Source organism: Esox lucius, chromosome 13 (genome assembly GCF_011004845.1).
Source record: "Esox lucius isolate fEsoLuc1 chromosome 13, fEsoLuc1.pri, whole genome shotgun sequence".
Lineage (NCBI taxonomy): Eukaryota > Metazoa > Chordata > Actinopteri > Esociformes > Esocidae > Esox > Esox lucius.
In genome coordinates, this window is record NC_047581.1 from 14044639 (window position 1) to 14062226 (window position 17588).

General features: G+C 45.2%; 1 protein-coding gene across 5 annotated transcripts in view; it reads left to right on the top strand.

Annotated features, from left to right (window-relative positions):
* Positions 1-17588, top strand: part of cux2b (cut-like homeobox 2b) — a 110101-nt gene that overhangs the window by 86255 nt on the left and 6258 nt on the right. For 3 of the 5 annotated variants that reach the window (XM_010876285.5, XM_010876284.4, XM_020052135.2), the window contains exons 5-17: positions 4102-4242; positions 4411-4561; positions 4800-4876; positions 4954-5020; positions 10459-10507; positions 11234-11338; positions 11582-11773; positions 11870-11928; positions 12032-12080; positions 12292-12394; positions 12706-13359; positions 13844-13945; positions 14115-14944. In XM_010876285.5, coding sequence (XP_010874587.3) covers positions 4102-4242; positions 4411-4561; positions 4800-4876; positions 4954-5020; positions 10459-10507; positions 11234-11338; positions 11582-11773; positions 11870-11928; positions 12032-12080; positions 12292-12394; positions 12706-13359; positions 13844-13945; positions 14115-14944 — 2579 coding nt within the window. The remainder of the gene's footprint in view (positions 1-4101; positions 4243-4410; positions 4562-4799; positions 4877-4953; positions 5021-10458; positions 10508-11233; positions 11339-11581; positions 11774-11869; positions 11929-12031; positions 12081-12291; positions 12395-12705; positions 13360-13843; positions 13946-14114; positions 14945-17588) is intronic. The other 2 variants (XM_020052134.3, XM_020052136.3) reach the window with 1 other exon arrangement.

A 17588-nucleotide genomic window follows, 5' to 3' on the forward strand; every position in this document is an offset into this window, starting at 1 on the left:
CAGTTATTAAAAGAGGATTTTGTAAAGACTTTAACATTGTACTCAGTTAGTGTAGTCAGATGACTGCTTTGGATGTAGACTCCCATAGTAAATGTTGTGTATATTGGTTAGGATTTATTTTCAAAGGTAGACACTTTGATGGCACACTGTTTTTCAAGGTTGAAATGATGACTATCTGTATCAGTCAACCTAGTTTCAGTCTGTGGCAATACGCTAATCATGCACAGTGTAACTGTTTGTTGCAACAGTAGGAAAAATGTTGCTGGACCTTGACAACTACTCTGAGAGGGGAAAAAAACATAAAAACGAAAAAATTTAAATTAAGGGTACCGAAGACGTGAAAAAACCTTGAAGCACAGCCTTGTAAATTAATTTGTTCGTGTTGTATGATGGGAACACAGCTGGCCTCATTAACATGCGCACAACAAATAATTATAGCATTTTTTTTCCCTCTCCAGCCAGCCAGTGCTTGGCTAATGGGCTTGCTGGGTTAATTATGTCAGAGCGTAATTACACAGGGCCCAGGGAGACGTAATGGTGCACCCTGCTGAGCCCACACCGTCTAATGATGGTGTATCGCTGACAGGGCCAAGACGGACCGCCCCAACACACCTGCTTGTCTTGGCTCCCGGCACCCTCGTCCTCGTCCACCTACCCCCACGGCTACAGCCACCTCTACCAAAACGACCCAGTGCCAACACTACCACCCACCACTACCACACACATCTACCACCACCTCTACCCCACACCACTACCACCCTCCACTACCACACACACATCTACCACCACCTCTACCACACACCGCTGCCACCCTCCACTACAACCAACCACTACCACCACCTCTACCACACACTACTACCACCCACCACTACCACACACCACTGCCACCCTCCACTACAACCAACCACTACCACCCACCACTACCACCCACCGCCAACACTACCACCCACCAATACCAAAACCACCCACCCACCGCCAAAACTACCACCCACCTCCACCACAACCTCTACAAAACCCACCCAACATCAACACTATCACCCACCTCTACCACAAACCACCCACCAATACCACACACCACTACCCAACCTCTACTATACCACCTACCGCTAACACTACCACACATCACTATCACACACCACAACCACCACCTCTACCAAAACCACCTACCGCCAACACTACCACCCACCATTACTACCCACAACTACCACACACCACTGAACCTGTCTCTCTATCCTGGTTTTACTTCATTATAGATTGGATCCTCTGTCCTATCAAGAGTATCTCACTCTATAGGAGCCACCATAGGAGCCATGGCCTGAGCTGTCAGAGAACAGCCTCCTGCTGTGGGATGAGCAATATCACCGTAATAATGTCAGACCAGCGGCTGCTAGGAACCGTTGTGGAACCTCATTATTTCATATGTAACACTGATGCAAACTCAGCTCATCATGTAAACAATGTAGATGCTTATACCAAACAATTATTCAGTGTAGTTATATGAGAGCCTCACACTGGCTTACACAGACACAGACAGACACAATACCAAACCTGTTCTTCAGTGCAAACCAGATGGACCGCAGTTCCACTTGTGGCTAAAATGGAAAATGTGGTGCCAAGATCCTAAATGCCATCTTGTCTTTACTGATAGGGTGACAGGAGCTACGATGACCTCTGAACGTCCTCCTCTTTCTCATAATATTCTGTACCTGCCCACCTTCTCCCAGTTACTGTGATTCATTTGGTAACGGACCGTGTTTCACTAGAGAACATGATGTATTAATGTTCTGTGATTTATGATGCTCCAGGAGGTGATGTGATGCTATCCGTTAGCATAACTTCAGGGCAGACTTCCAGTCGACCATAATTAAGATAACTGATGAATACAAAAATGAACAGTATATTTTATAAATAGATGGTGAGTCTCTCACTGAGGATTATTGTCAGCCAGGGATCACGTCTTGATTGGAATGAAGATGGTGGCATGTGGGGGGGTGCAAAGTATAGTTGTGTAAAATGGTGTAATATAAAATTCCATTCCGGTATTCAGTATTCTTTTCATAGTAAAAGAAAATCCAGACCATCAACTATTAGCAACTTCAATTGGTAGCTCTGTTCTCTTTTGTTATCAGCAGTCTTCTATGAACCACCCCCCCCCCTCCATTGCCCATCATACAGAGATACACCCTGGCCCCTCTGAGGCTACCCCTGCTGCTCTAGTCTTTGACTGGGTTAATCTTGTATACAGATCTACTGTATATCCCTTCACTTTAAATTTCACTTTTTTTTTTTGTAATCTCTATAATCTCTGTCCTTTGATCATTGAAAGTTAAAAGGATATGGAGAAGGGGATGATAAAGTGATTTCTGTGACAGTGGGTCGATGTGAATAGCACTGTTTTAAGTCATCCTCTTTGTCTAAAAAGATATCTGCTCTTAAGTGTGTTATCCCATGTGACTGATGCAACATCCCCATTGTTGGTGTAACTGGGAACAGACACACAAGTGGCTCATTTCAATGTAAACGGTCCTAGGAAGAAAAAATTTAAAGATTCAATTGTCTTTGTCCGAGTATTGCTGATGTAACATCTTATGTCAAGTGGCTGTGGAGGTCTTTCGGCGAATTGCTCATTTAGATTTGTTCGTCTGAAGCGTTTGGGTTTCGACTGTGGTTTCTGTAGCATGCCTGTTCAGACTGTGTAGTCTCAGTGGTGTCGGTTGAAGAGTAAACGTCAGTGGTTAGGCTCTCTGAAAAGTCAGTTCAGTCTGTGCCCGTGTCGAAGAAAGGATACGGTCGAGATCCGCACAGCAGCAGAAAGACGAGCGGATGAAAGCTGCGGGAGAAAAGTTTGTGCAGTAAAGCTGCGATTTTACCTCCTCTTTTGGAGTTTTGAGGGGCTGGCGTGTGTGTGTGCTCGCACGGAAGAGTGGTGTGTGTATGTGTGTGTGTGTGTCTCTACATCCTCCCTCCCTACTTGTCAGACGGCTCCCCTGAGCCCCTCTCTCTGTGCTTTGGCACTAGAAGTCACCTCCTTTGGTGTGAAGCAGGCAGGTACACAACAGGAGCAGCTCTCCCTCTCAGAGCTGTTGAACTTTTCGGGAGGGGAAGAAAGGGAAGGGGAAGATTAAAAACAGCCTTGTGATGTGGAGTGCCGAGCCGCCTCTCGAGAATTCCTGGCATAATAATTTAAATGATCAAATGATACAGAGGAGACTTGTTAGCAGAGAAACAGCCTCCTAGTTGGCCCCATGGGTCCGGCACTGCTGCACATGCATCGCAAAACAGCTCCTCTGTTGTGCTAAAGAATCCGGCTCCCCACACCCCCCACCCCACCCCCCCACCCCACCCCTTTCCACCAGCAGACTTTTTCCACACTTTGTTTGATTTGTCTAGGTGTATAATCGGGACTAAAGTGCATGTCATATTCTACCGCAATCTATGCGGTTTAATTCTTCATTAATTTATAAGGGATGGGCTCATTGGATTTGATCTCCACAGTGTAGCCTTTTCAAGTCATTAGCCTGTGAGATTTTCAAAGGCATCTCATTGGAGTGAATTCCAGAGTCACTCTTTGGAACAATTTCTCAGTGGGATTCTTGGCCTCCGACTGTTCAGACTTCTCTGCAGGGGCACCATTTTAAACATCCTGGCATCAGTTGTTTAACAGGAGAAGTATTTTGACAGCGGCAACTGGATAATTGTGATATCTCATTATATTTAATCAAATAGATGGGCAAGGAAATTAACTTGATTGAAGTGTTGAACTTTTTACTTCACTAATCATGCAACCCACTTCAGCATTCAAAGCCCTTTTTACGGTTTACATTTTTTTGGCATTTAGCAGATGCTTTTTATCAGAGCGATTTACAGTAGAGAGTGCTTGAATTACAATGACTTGTTCGTACTGCTCCCCCATGGTAAACCAACCTGGAGCCCCTGGTATTGTAACTACGATGCTCTGCCAACTGAGCTACATCGGACCACATATTGTTCAGATGTACAAGCTCTTAGATAACCACTAATGTGCCCATTTAGTATAGAGCAGTTAAAACGTTAAAACAAAAGTAACAAAAAAGTCTTGTCTATCTTGTGTCTTGCTCTCAGACCCAGCTCCCCTGCTGGAAGCCACACAAAGCCTGGAGGAGAGGCTGCATCAGCTGCAGAGTTTGGCCCCAGACAGTGAGGCCCTGGTCAGGGAGATCAGCGGGCACTGGAGGAGACACCTGGAGTATCTTGAGAAGCCAGGTAAGAGCAGGACCACAGCCACGGCTCCAACACTCAGAGAGCTCCCAGGAGAACGCTCCCAGGGCCAGCTCACTGCTGGCTTATTGTTGAAATGTCTATCTCTTCCTTCTGCCATGAAAAGGATGTCTCTCATCACAGCTTTCATCTGTGCTCCTCAACTCTCAACAGACGACACAGAGGAAGAGGGCACGACAGCAGCGTCTGTGCCACGAGCAGGGGACGCATCCACCCGGACGGCCTGTGTAATGACCCCCAACAGCTTACAGGCCCTCAGGGCCAAGGGCTCACCTCAGCAGAACCAGCAGGGCCAGAGTCAGGGGTGAGAAATACGGCATGGTCCATGTCTATCGCCCTACCCTGGGAAGTTCACATTACATCGTAAACCTGATTGAGACTAAAATAAGAACAGTGCTCAGCAAGTCAGTCCTGCTGTACATGACAATACACCTGTATTTGATTGCATTTCCAACTGTAACTAATACGTGAAAACAGAATGCAGTATTGTCCCACTGTATTCCCATATGAATGCTGCCTTTGACACTGTGTCTCTCTCACAGGGAGGCTGAGGACAAAGACTCCACTCTGGCAGACAGACTGAGTGAGGCAGAGGAGAGGATCAAGGTTTTGCATTCCTGTGAGTGTTTATATCAGATGGGCCTTTCTGGACAATGCAAGGTCTCTATGACTAATGAACTTATTTTATCTGTCCAGCTCTGAACACAGCCCAGACAGAGCTGCGGGACCTGCGGTGTAAATACGACCAGGAAAAGGCCAACAAGTAAGAGCCTGCTTCTCTCCACCCCATAAACCACTCAGCGCATGTCAGTACGGTCCTCTCTATGACATCTATTACATTCATTGTCCTCATTCTCTCCACCCATGGCCTCTCAATCTACAGTACACTGCTGATCACACCCTCAATCTACAGTACACTACTGAACACAACCTCAATATACCTCACACTGCTGATCACACCCTCAATCTACACTACACTACAGATCATATCCTCAATCTGCAGCACACTACTGAACACAACTTCAATATAGCTTACACTGCTGATCACACCCTCAATCTACAATACACTACTGATCACACCCTCAGTCTACAGTACACAGCAAATCACACCCTCAATCTGCAGTTCACTACTGATCACACCCTCAATCTACAGTAAACTGCTGATCACACCCTCAATCTACAGTACACTGCTGATCACACCCTCAGTTGACAGTACACTGCTGATCATACCTTCAATCTACAGTACACTACTGATCACAGTCACAATCTGCAGTTCACTACTGATCACACCCCCAATCTGCAGTTAGCTACTGATCACACCCTCAATCTGCAGTACACTGCTGATCACATCCTCAATCTACTGTACAGTACACTACTGATCATGCCCTCAATCTACAGTGCACTACTGGTCACGCCCTCAATCTACAGTACACTGCTGATCATACCCTCAATCTACAGTACACTACTGATCACACCCTCAATCTACAGTACACTACTGATCCCACCCTCAATCTACAGTACACTACTGATCACACCCTCAATCTACTATACAGTACACTACTGATCACACCCTCAATCTACAGTACACTACTGATCACGCCTTCAATCTACAGTACACTACTGATCCCACCCTCAATCTACAGTACACTACTGATCACACCCTCAATCTACTATACAGTACACTACTGATCACACCCTCAATCTACAGTGCACTACTGGTCATGCCCTCAATCTACAGTACACTGCTAATCACACCCACAATCTACAGTACACTACTGATCACACCCTCAATCTACTATACAGTACACTACTGATCACACCCTCAATCTACAGTGCACTACTGGTCATGCCCTCAATCTACAGTACACTGCTGATCACACCCGCAATCTACTGTACAGTACACTACTGATCACACCCTCAATCTACAGTACACAACTGATCACGCCTTCAATCTACAGTACACTACTGATCCCACCCTCAATCTACAGTACACAACTAATCACGCACTCAATCTACAGTAGGTAGATTCTCTGCATACCTCACTAACACAACCCTTGCTCCTTCAATATACACATTTCTTCTCTTAATCCTCAAGATGCAATTATTGTAATAGATATGGGCTGCGTTAAAACTGGAACCCTATTCCCTTATACTTCGGTAGTTCTGACCAGAGCCTGATGGGTTGTGTGCATAACACTGGGAGCAGTGAGTCATTGTGGACGTAACCGTGGTGTGATTCAGGGACTAATAATGGTCAGTGGATGGGTGAGCGCCGTGTTGGCCTCAGTCTGGCAGCCGAGGCCTTTCCTTGACAGGCCTTAAGAAGAATGGCCCCATTTAAAGATTGCTTCAGAAAACACTCTACCTTGTCCTGGATCTGTGAAGGCTATGTATCCAGCTCAACGGTTGAAATGAATCTAAAGTTGTATGAAGGATGTCGATAGACATTCAAAGTAAACACTTCTTTGTTTGGGTTGTGCTGCGGACCGAACAAAGTGAGCCGGAGCTAATGGATTTTCTCCTAGGTTTAATCCATGGGCGAAATTGAACTGGAGTTTGCAGGCCCATCGCCATCCATTCTGCTGGATTCAAAGCATTTTCCGTTTGAATCCCCTCTCATGTTCAGCAACTGTTGACCGTGACAGGTCTTTAGCTCTGTTTAAGGGGAGAGGAAGAATTGTTGGTTGGTTGTGTGTTGGCTTCAAGGCTACTGGGGTAGAGAGAATAGCCTGACTAGTAATGAATGGTGATGAGGAGGATTTCTGCAATAGAGGTTGTCTTTGGAGTGGTGTGGTCCCCCAGCTGCCTGTAATAGGCTCAGAGACAGGACAGAACCCCCTCATCCATAATTTCCACAGCCTCTCTCAGGACGTGCCCTATGGATTTGACATTACCTTTTTCAGGTTTTATGTAATGGATCTGACATTACCTTTTTGGGTTTCACCAAATGGATCTGACATTACCTTTTTTGGGTTTCACCTAATGGATCAAATATGACCTTTTTCAGGTTTCATCTTATACTGGAGATCTGACATTACTTCTCCCAGGCCTTATCCCATGAATATGTGACATTACCTCTGGCATGCCTTATCCCATTGATATGTGCTGTTACCTCTCTCAGGTCATATCCTATGGATATGTGACATTACCACTCTTAGGCCTTATCCCATGGGTATGTGACATTACCTCTCTTAGGCATTACCCCATGGATATGCAACATTACTTCTCTCAGGTCTTGTCCTATGGATATGTGACATTGCCACTCTCAGGTCTTATGTTATGGATATGTGACATTACCTCTCTCAGGCCTTAACATATGGATATGAGACATTATCTCTCTTAGGACTTATCCCATTGCTTAACTCTAATTACTCTCACTGACTTCTTCCTTTGTTGCTAATAAGGTTAATTTGGCTACTTTGGCTGATTTGAATATCTGAACAGGTAATCAATAGGACACATTTTCCCATAGTACACAAGTTAATTTAATCTGGATGTGACAGCTGTTCCTTTCGTTCACTGTCATGCTATCTATACTGGGAAGATGCCTTCCCAGAGCCCTACAGGTCTTAGATAATATACTAGAACACTACTACTGATTAATATGGAAAACAATATGTCTGACATTACACCAGAACACTACTACTGATTAACCCTCTGAGTACTATGCTTAAAATTTTTGGGTGTCACTACTTTTATTTTTGGGCTTATAAACAATATGTGATGTAAATCGATCATTGTGTATTTGGCATCAAATTATTCCAAAGTACCTCAGCTAATATAAGCATGCATGTTAATGTTCTTATAGGGTAGTGTTTAGGGAAAAATGCACAATAAAGTAAATAATTTCATAAGCGAAATCAGATTTTTTCTATATATCATTGAATTCTGACCATAACACACCCATACAGAGTGATACTCCCAATACAAATGTTCTGTGCAAACACAATGCACATTTGTGTAAGAAAAGGCTTCACAATTAATGTTAAATAATTTGCCTTTTGTCCAACACATTTTTGACAAAACTTTCATTGAAATCAGCCCAAAAACCCTTTGGAACTGTTCTGCCATTACACCAACACTTTTCAAACCCCTTTTCTAGCACAAAAATGCATTGTATCACAATAATGTGAACAGAACAAAGAAATTAGTCACCTTTTGTGCAAGCAGTCAAATATGTTTATAACAGCCATAATTATGTCACTACTTATCCTTGAAATCACACCACAAACAGCCTTGTGGAACTGTTCTGCCATTCCAAATACGCAAAGCAGACAATATCTATAATGATCACATTTGTATTACATTATTTCATAATAAATAGGTTATTAGATGTTACTTACCAGACTGTTCTTGCATTAGCATTAACCTGTTGTTAGCATTTGTCCTTTGTTGTCCGGTAACTCAGCTATTCAGCGTTTGATAACCGTAACGGACAATGGCTACATTTAGTAAATGTTTTTTTTCTTTTTGCCATTTTATACTAATAATAATACTTCTAAAACTGTTGAAAACACATATCCTTTCTGTGTCTTTTTGACAAGTTAGCGTTACGCAAGGACACAATGCTAAAACGTTCGCTAATGCTAAGTTAGCATGCTAGCTAAGCTGACATACTGCTACAACCTCTTCTACAGTCAGATTGAGCAAATTAAGAAAACGAAACTTATGTCCCAACCAGCAACCTTATGATTTGATCAAATAAACCACAGATACCTTCCCCTGATTGGGTAGAATAAGCTATTCTGCCTAGCAACAGCCTTCCATTGGATGCTGTCACCCAACAGCCCATCCATTGGTCAGGTGCACAAGGGTTTGGCTGCATTTGACGACAACAAGGAAATGTGCCATGTAAACACAAAGCGCATCTGCATTTTCATCAGAGTCTCGTGGAAACAGCAAAGAAAACAGAATCGCTCTATCACAAACTGTTTTGAAAATATGTAATGGAAAACAATATGCCTGACTTTACACCAGAACACTACTACTGATTAATATGGAAAACAATATGTCTGACTGTACACCAGAACACTGCTACTGATTAATATGGAAAACAATATGTCTGACTGTAAACCAGAACACTACTACTGATTAATATGGAAAACAGTATGTCTGACTGTAAACCAGAACACTACTACTGACCAATATGGAAAACAATATGTCTGACTGTAAACCAGAACACTACTACTGATTAATATGGAAAACAATATGTCTGACTGTACACCAGAACACTACTACTGATTAATATGGAAAACAATATGTCTGACTGTACACCAGAACACTGCTACTGATTAATATGGAAAACAATATGTCTGACTGTACACCAGAACACTAGTACTGATTAATATGGAAAACAATATGTCTGACTGTAAACCAGAACACTAGTACTGATTAATATGGAAAACAATATGACTGTACACCAGAACACTGCTACTGATTAATATGGAAAACAATATGTCTGACTGTATACCAGAACACTACTACTGATTCATATGGAAAACAATATGTCTGACTGTAAACCAGAACACTACTACTGATTAATATGGAAAACAATATGTCTGACTCTACACCAGAACACTACTACTGATTAATATGGAAAACAATATGTCTGACTGAGTCTTTTGGGGTGAGAAATGGCAAGGTTTGTTTGAAAATAGTGTAATAGAGAGAACAAGATCACTGATATGCTCTCAAAAACACATTTAATGAAACGGAAAGAGGTTTCTTTGTCCCAAAAACCTTCCAGAAATCTATGTGCATATTTTAATCAATCTCACAATCCTGGTTAATTTACTTTTTCTACACCTTTAAAAAATCAAGTCCCATGTGTCTCAAAAAGAAACTGTTGAACTTCAAACAAACCTCATGAATAATCTGGCAGAGCTGCAATTTAAATGATACGTCACTGATTGGAAGACGTATGGAGACATGAAGGAATGCAGTATCCCACGACGACAGAGAACACACGGCCGGCCCGCTCCCGTCTGGTGTTGACTGCTCTGTGTGATCACTGTGGCGCTGTGTGATTTAGCATGAACAGCGTGAGAAAGTGTGTAAGGGCTTTCACAGCGAGTTGATGATGTTACATGCAGGTGGGAATATTGTCCTGTAGGGTGTCGAGGTCAGCCACGGTACATAAATCACGGCAGAGCACGAGATGGCCCCTCGGTAACCCAGCGGCCCATTCTGTTTGTCTTCCAGGGCCGAGGAGGTCAGCGTGATCGCGGCGAACCTCGAGAAGGCGAACCAGGTGAGTGAAACATCGTCCTGCAGGCAGCCCTCTAATTGAGATGTTCATTCGTTAAGGTAATCACTCCCGTAATCAAGCCTCCTGTTTAATTAGACACCCTGCATCCTGCAGACCCCCCCCTCCCGAGCCCCTGTGATTACAGACAGAACACCCTGCCCCCGTCTACGAGGGCACCACGGCAACACTCGGTAGAGGGTGGGAGAGGCTGCTGAGTGCGATTGATGTGGGAGCGCTGTGTGCCGGGGCTCTTACTTACTTCATTGGCTTGATTGTTTTCTTTACATCCTGGTGATTTCTCTTCTCTCTCTGGTTTGCTCTCTCTCCTCTCTATTTCTCTTTCTGTCTGTCTCTCTCTCTCTCTCTCTCTCGTGCGTTCTCTCTCCCCTCTTTCTCTTTCTCTCCACCTCTCTTGCTCAACTAGCAGCTCTCATAAAAAAATTCTTAAAATGAATCATTAATTAGCAGCCCGAGTGTGACAGAGCAGGTGAACAGTTTGGGAAGAAAGTGCGCTGACTAAACAGTCCTATCAGCAGTGGTAGCTTCACTCTTCTGCTGGTGGGCATTGTCTCAACCCCTCGTCAATAATATTTTCAGAGGGTCTGTCCTCCGATTTATCTATCTGTTCCCTTCAACACCAGTTAATCAGTATATCTGCTGAATGACGGACAGGTTGGTTGGATCAGCATTTTGTTGTGTGAGTTGTAATGGTGTGATGTTTGGTTGTAGAAAGCAGAGATGGCCCAGAGGAAGGTTGAGCGGCTAAAGGAGCAACTAGCCAGCGTCCGGAGCACCACCCCAGGGAGCGGACATCCACCAGAGGGCGCCAGTGGGGTAAAACAAGACCACATGTCTTTTCTGTTTAGATCTGTTCCTCCATTTTTATCCCTTTGAAATACTGACAGCTCTTTGTTAGTTTATGTGGACACATTTTACCAGGAACCATCCGAAAGACCGTCACATTGTGGACCTTTTAAAAGTTTGAATTCTGGATTACAAAATATTTGCCTCTTTGAAAAGCAAATCTCAATTTCCCCTTCAGTGTCTTTGACTCTCTTTCTCTCTTTTTTTCCACAGGAGAGAGATGAGAAGGTGGATTTGATTCCATCCAAGCTGGAGGCTAAACTGATAGCTAAAGACAGAGAGATCCTCAGGCTGCTGGAGAATGTACAGAGACTGCAGTTCGCACTTCAGGAAGTCCAGGATACATCAGCCAATCAGATCATAGAGCTGGAACGCCAGCTGGCCTATAAGACAGAAGTTATTGAGGTAAGCTCTACCGCACACACTCAGATTGCAAGATTTATGGACTGATCTTTTTAGTAGAGTTTAGTGAAATTTGCTTCCTCTCATTGACTGTTTCAGAGATTAGAAACTAAACTTCAATCCCAAATGGACTATGAAGAGATCAAAACAGAACTCAGGTGAGACACCACAGCTTGAGTATAGACAACTGATCATATTAAACTATCCTGCATACAGGAACACAATGTGACTCTCTAACTGTTGTTTTTCCCCCCTTTTTAGTATCCTGAAGGTGATGAAGCTAGCCTCCATGAATGGTAGCTCAGCTCAGGTGAGCTATTTTCTGACGATCTGATGGTTTTGCCTTGTTTTTCATTGCCCAGCATCAAGCAGAGTGTCTTCTAAGAAGTTATCTGCTGTCAGTTTAGAAAAGTGCAATTTAATGTTTCAGCGAGCATCATCCATACCTGCACTATGATTAATGGGAAATGAACAGCATGTGTGTGTGTGTGTTTGTGTGTGTGTGTGTGTGTGATTTTCAGCAGGACTCAGCCAAGGCTGCAAAGGCTCTTTTGCTGGACAAAGAGTCCTTTCGTTCCTCTCACAAATACCTGATGGATAAGGCCAGAGTCTTACACAGTGCTGGTAAGGGAGCAACATGGCATCTAATTTTAGTTCTTTAAAGCTGCACATAGTTTCCGGGTCGACGCTGTGCTGTTGTAAACGTGTCCGGGTCGGCGCTGTGCTGTTGTAAACGTGTCCGGGTCGGCTTTGTGCTGTTGTAAACGTGTCCGGGTTGGCGCTGTGCTGTTGTAAACGTGTCCGGGTCGGCGCTGTGCTGTTGTAAACATGTCCGGGTCGGCTCTGTGCTGTTGTAAACGGGTCCGGGTCGGTGATGTTCAGTTCTAAACCCCGGCAGTAGTGCTGTTGACACGAGTGTGACGCTGTATCTGCAGACGAGGACCAGTCTGAGGAGTCGGGGAGGGAGTCGGGGAGGGAGGGGGGCAGGCCCTCAGGGTCCTTCTCCTCAGTCTCCCAGGTGGATGGGCGGACCTCGGCCAGCCCCGGTCCCCCCAACGTCGACGGCTCCTCCTCCTGCCACGACCTCCCCCGGCCGTTCTCCGTGTCGCCCTGCTCGAGGGACAGGCTGTCTGCAGACCACGTCCTCCACCGGCAGTTCCTCTCCTCCACACTCTTCAAGAAGGAATCCGGCAGCCCCCTCATGCCCTTCCCCACCGCTCTGTACGCAGCCAAAGCTGCCCTGGTGTCAGCCAGTCAGGGGCCCGCGGGGGCCGGAGGCATTGAGGCCGGCCTCCCGAGTGACCAGTCAGAGAGCGGGAGCTCCACCGCGGGCGACGACGACCAGTTGGAAACGGCCGAGATCGCCTTCCAAGTCAAAGAGCAGCTGCTGAAGCACAACATTGGCCAACGCGTGTTTGGTCACTACGTGCTGGGCCTATCACAGGGCTCCGTCAGTGAGATCCTGGCTCGGCCCAAGCCCTGGAGGAAGCTTACGGTGAAAGGCAAGGAGCCCTTTATCAAGATGAAACAGTTCCTGTCTGATGAACAGAACATCCTGGCTCTCCGGACCATCCAGGTCCGTCAGAGAGGTGAGTGGACCGGATGTTGTCTTGCACTAAACCAGCTGTGACCGCAGGTGTGTCAGGAAGGAATATCATACATTAGCAGTATTACAAAAGCAGTGTTTTTATTTGGGGTATTTTATTAGTGTGGTTGGATAGACCAGAGTCGGACAGTGTCTCATGTGGGAAGTTTTGAAAGGCCGGGGGTTTTTAGCTGCAGGACCTCAGCATTTAAACCTTTTAATCTCCTTGGCCTGTACCTCAAACTTCTTCGTGGCTTTCTCTCCCATGTTTGTTGTGTTACTTTTAAACTTTGTTTTCTCCCTAGATTTCAGAGCTTTTGAAAATTGAGCTTGCTGTATACTGCAACCTCAGACGCCAAGATCTCAAAGGCAGCCATTGATCTACCAGTCAAAAGCCAAGCCTTGAAACTGCTCTGATCAGCCATCCCACTCACCCCTCCTCTCTATCTCTCTCCCCTTCTCCCTCTCTGTTACCCTCTCCGTGGCAGGGAGCATCACTCCTCGCATCCGAACTCCTGAAACTGGGTCAGACGACGCCATCAAGAACATCCTGGAGCAGGCCAAGAAGGAGATCCAGTCTCAGAGAGGAGGTAGTTCTGGAAGTTATGCGTCTTTATCCTTATTCTGGATTCCTCTGGGTCAAGTTACATTTTGATTATCATTATTCATACATTGGCAGTTGAAGTAGGTGTGGAGCGTGCGATTTGTAGCGTCACATCTAACAGGGCGTTTTTGCGTCTTTGTGTCTGCTCTCTGCAGGGGACATCAAGTCATCCCTGGGCAGCCCCTCGGGGGGAAGGAGCACGAACGGGGCTGGTGGCAGCTCTGACGACACCATAAAGAACATCCTGGAGCAGGCCAGGAGGGAGATGCAGGCGCAGCAGCAGGCATTGATGGAGATGGAGGTCTGCGGCCGGGCCTCGGCCACCAGCGCCGGCTCCCAGGGGGAGCACCTGGGGCTTCCCGAGCCCTCCAAGGGCCTGCCTTTACCTGGCTTCATCAAACAGGAGGAGGGGGGCACGGTTACAGTGTGCATGGCCAACCCCATCAGTAGCCCCCAGACCCCACTCAGTGTCCTGTCCCCCGCAGCCTTCGTCCAGAACATCATCCGTAAGGTCAAGTCGGAGATCGGCGAGGCTGGGACTTACTTCGACCAGCACTGGTCCGTGGAGCGGGGACCCGCTGGTGTGGCGGGAGGGGTCAGCGGCTCTCGGCCCTTCACCTCGGTGTCTCCCTCCCTGTCGTCGTCGTCGTCTTCGGGCCCCTCAGCTTTGCCCCGGCCCCGGCCGGACAACGGGGAGTGTCTGCCCAACAGCGAGGAGGCGTCCGCAGCCGAGGATGACACCGGCTCGGGGATAGGGCAGTCTGTGGAGGTGAAGGTAGAGTCCGATGTGTCAGTGAGCCCTGGGCGTGGCCTGTCCTATTACCCATCATACATCCCCCGCACCCTGAAGCCCACCGTCCCGCCACTGACCCCGGAGCAGTATGAGATTTACATGTACCGTGAGGTGGACACCATCGAACTCACCCGACAGGTCAAAGAGAAGCTGGCCAAGAATGGCATCTGTCAGAGGATCTTTGGTGAAAAGGTGAATTTTACTTAGTTTGTCTAATGGTACTCAGAGGGACCATAGTACAGCAGCTTTTGGATGTTTGTATCTTCATATTACCCAAATACAGTTGGGAGAAGTATTTGATACACTGCCGATTTGGCAGGTTTTCCCACTTACAAAGCATATAGAAGTCTTTAGTTATTATCATAGGTACTCTTCAACTGTGAGTGACGGAATCTAAAACAAAAATCCAGAAAATCATGTAGCATTTTATTGCATGACATAAGTATTTGATACATCAGAAAAGCAAAACTTAATATTTGGTACAGAAATCTTTGTTTGCAATTACAGAGATCATACGTTTCCTGTAGTTCTTGACCAGGTTTGCACACACTGCAGCAGGGATTTTGGCCCACTCCTACATACAGACCTTCTCCAGAAACCTTCAGGTTTCGGGGCTGACTTTCAGCTCCCTCCAAAGATGTTCTATTGGGTTCAGGTCTGGAGACTGGCTAGGCCACTCCAGGACCTTGAGATGCTTCTTACGGAGCCACTTCTTAGTTGCTCTGGCTGTGTGTTTCGGGTCGTTGTCATGCTGGAAGATCCAGCCACGACCCATCTTCAATGCTCTTACTGAGGGAAGGAGGTTGTTGGCCAAGATCTCGCGATACATGGCCCCATCCATCCTCCCCTCAATACGGTGCAGTCGTCCTGTCCCCTTTGCAGAAAAGCATCCCCAAAGAATGATGTTTCCACCTCCATGCTTCACGGTTGGGATGGTGTTCTTGGGGTTGTACTCATCCTTCTTCTTCCTCCAAACACGGCGAGTGGAGTTCAGACCAAAAAGCTCTATTTTTGTCTCATCAAACCACACGACCTTCTCCCATTCCTCCTCTGGATCATCCAGATGGTCATTGGCAAACTTCAGAAGGGCCTGGACATGCGCTGCGTTGAGCAGGGGGACCTTGCGTGCGCTGCAGGATTTTAATCCATGATGGCGTAGTGTGTTAGTAATGTTTTGTTTTGAGACTGTGGTCCCAGCTCTCTTCAGGTCATTGACCAGGTCCTGCCGTGTAGTTCTGGGCTGATCCCTCACGTTCCTCATGATCATTGATGCCCCACGAAGTGAGATCTTGCATGGAGCCCCAGACCAAGGGAGATTGATCGTCATCTTGAACTTCTTCCATTTTCTAATTATTGCGCCAACAGTTGTTGCCTTCTCACCAAGCTGCTTGCCTATTGTCCTGTAGCCCATCCCAGCCTTGTGCAGGTCTTCAATTTTATCCCTGATGTCCTTACACAGCTGTCTGGTCTTGGCCATTGTGGAGAGGTTGGAGTCAGTTTGATTGAGTGTGTGGACAGGTGTCTTTTATACAGGTAACAAGTTCAAACAGGTGCTGTTAATACAGGTAATGAGTGGAGAACAGGAGGGCTTCTTAAAGAAAAACTAACATGTCTGTGAGAGACGGAATTCTTACTGGTTGGTAGGTGATCAAATACTTATGTCATGCAATAAAATGCAAATTAATTATTTAACAATCATACAATGGGATTTTCTGGATTCTTGTGATTTTAGATTCAGTCTCTCACAGTTGAAGGGTACCAATGATAAAAATTACAGACCTCTACATGCTTTGTAAGTAGGAAAGCCTGCAAAATAGGCAGTGTATCAAATTCTTGTTCTCCCCAATGTAATTTGCAAGGCTTCTTTCATAGGGAAAGGTATTTAAAGATAAATGTTCTTGATAGTCTGGTAGAAGGCTTGTATATAATTATATTTACTGTGTGGTACCGCCCTCTGGTGGTGGAAGATATGCAACACTCAAAATGGGAGTTTAGGTTGACGGACGCTTTAGAAACAGATCTTGTTTTTTAATCTTCATGTCTTACCGTATACGAGCTAATAACAGTTTTCTAATTTGTCTATATAATACTCTTTCACAGATAAACATTAAAGGTGGAATCTGATAATTAAACTACAATAGCACTATTTTCTGGTCAACAGCTCTGGGCTGCAGCTAGAATAGTACCCTCATTGACAGAAGTATGGAGACAAGATTGATCAATCATCCAATAGATAATCAAGCAGATCTTAAAAGACAGTTAGACTATTAGTCTATTAGCAATTATACAGAACTTTTGTCTCAGCAGTTGGTTAGTTTACCTCATGACTACAAATCTGAAATGATTAAGAGACTTGAGTAATACATTATTTACAATCTTTAATGTAATGTACGTTAATGCATAGTTTTTTGTTATATTTTATTGTAGATGACTGCTAACTAACAAATGTCATGTAGCTGCTTGAAGTGTTAAAAAACAGGTCTTACAACCCTTTTCCAAAAACCTTTGGACGCTGCATAAAAGGCAAATAAATACAGAATGCAATGATGTGCATTTATCCATATATTTAATTGAAAAAAGTTAAAAGACAACTTATCAAATGTTGAAACTGAGAAATGTTATAGTTTTTTGGAAAAATACATGCCCATTTTGAAGGGTTTGGGAACTGAGGAGACCAATTGCTGTAGTTTTGAAAATGAATACCCATTCTTTCATGATATAGGATTGCAGCTGCTCAACAGTTCGGGGTTTCCTTTGTTGTATTTTCCGTTTCATAATGCGCCAGTGTTTTCAGTGGGTGACAGATCTGAACTGCAGGCAGGCCCGTTTAGCACCA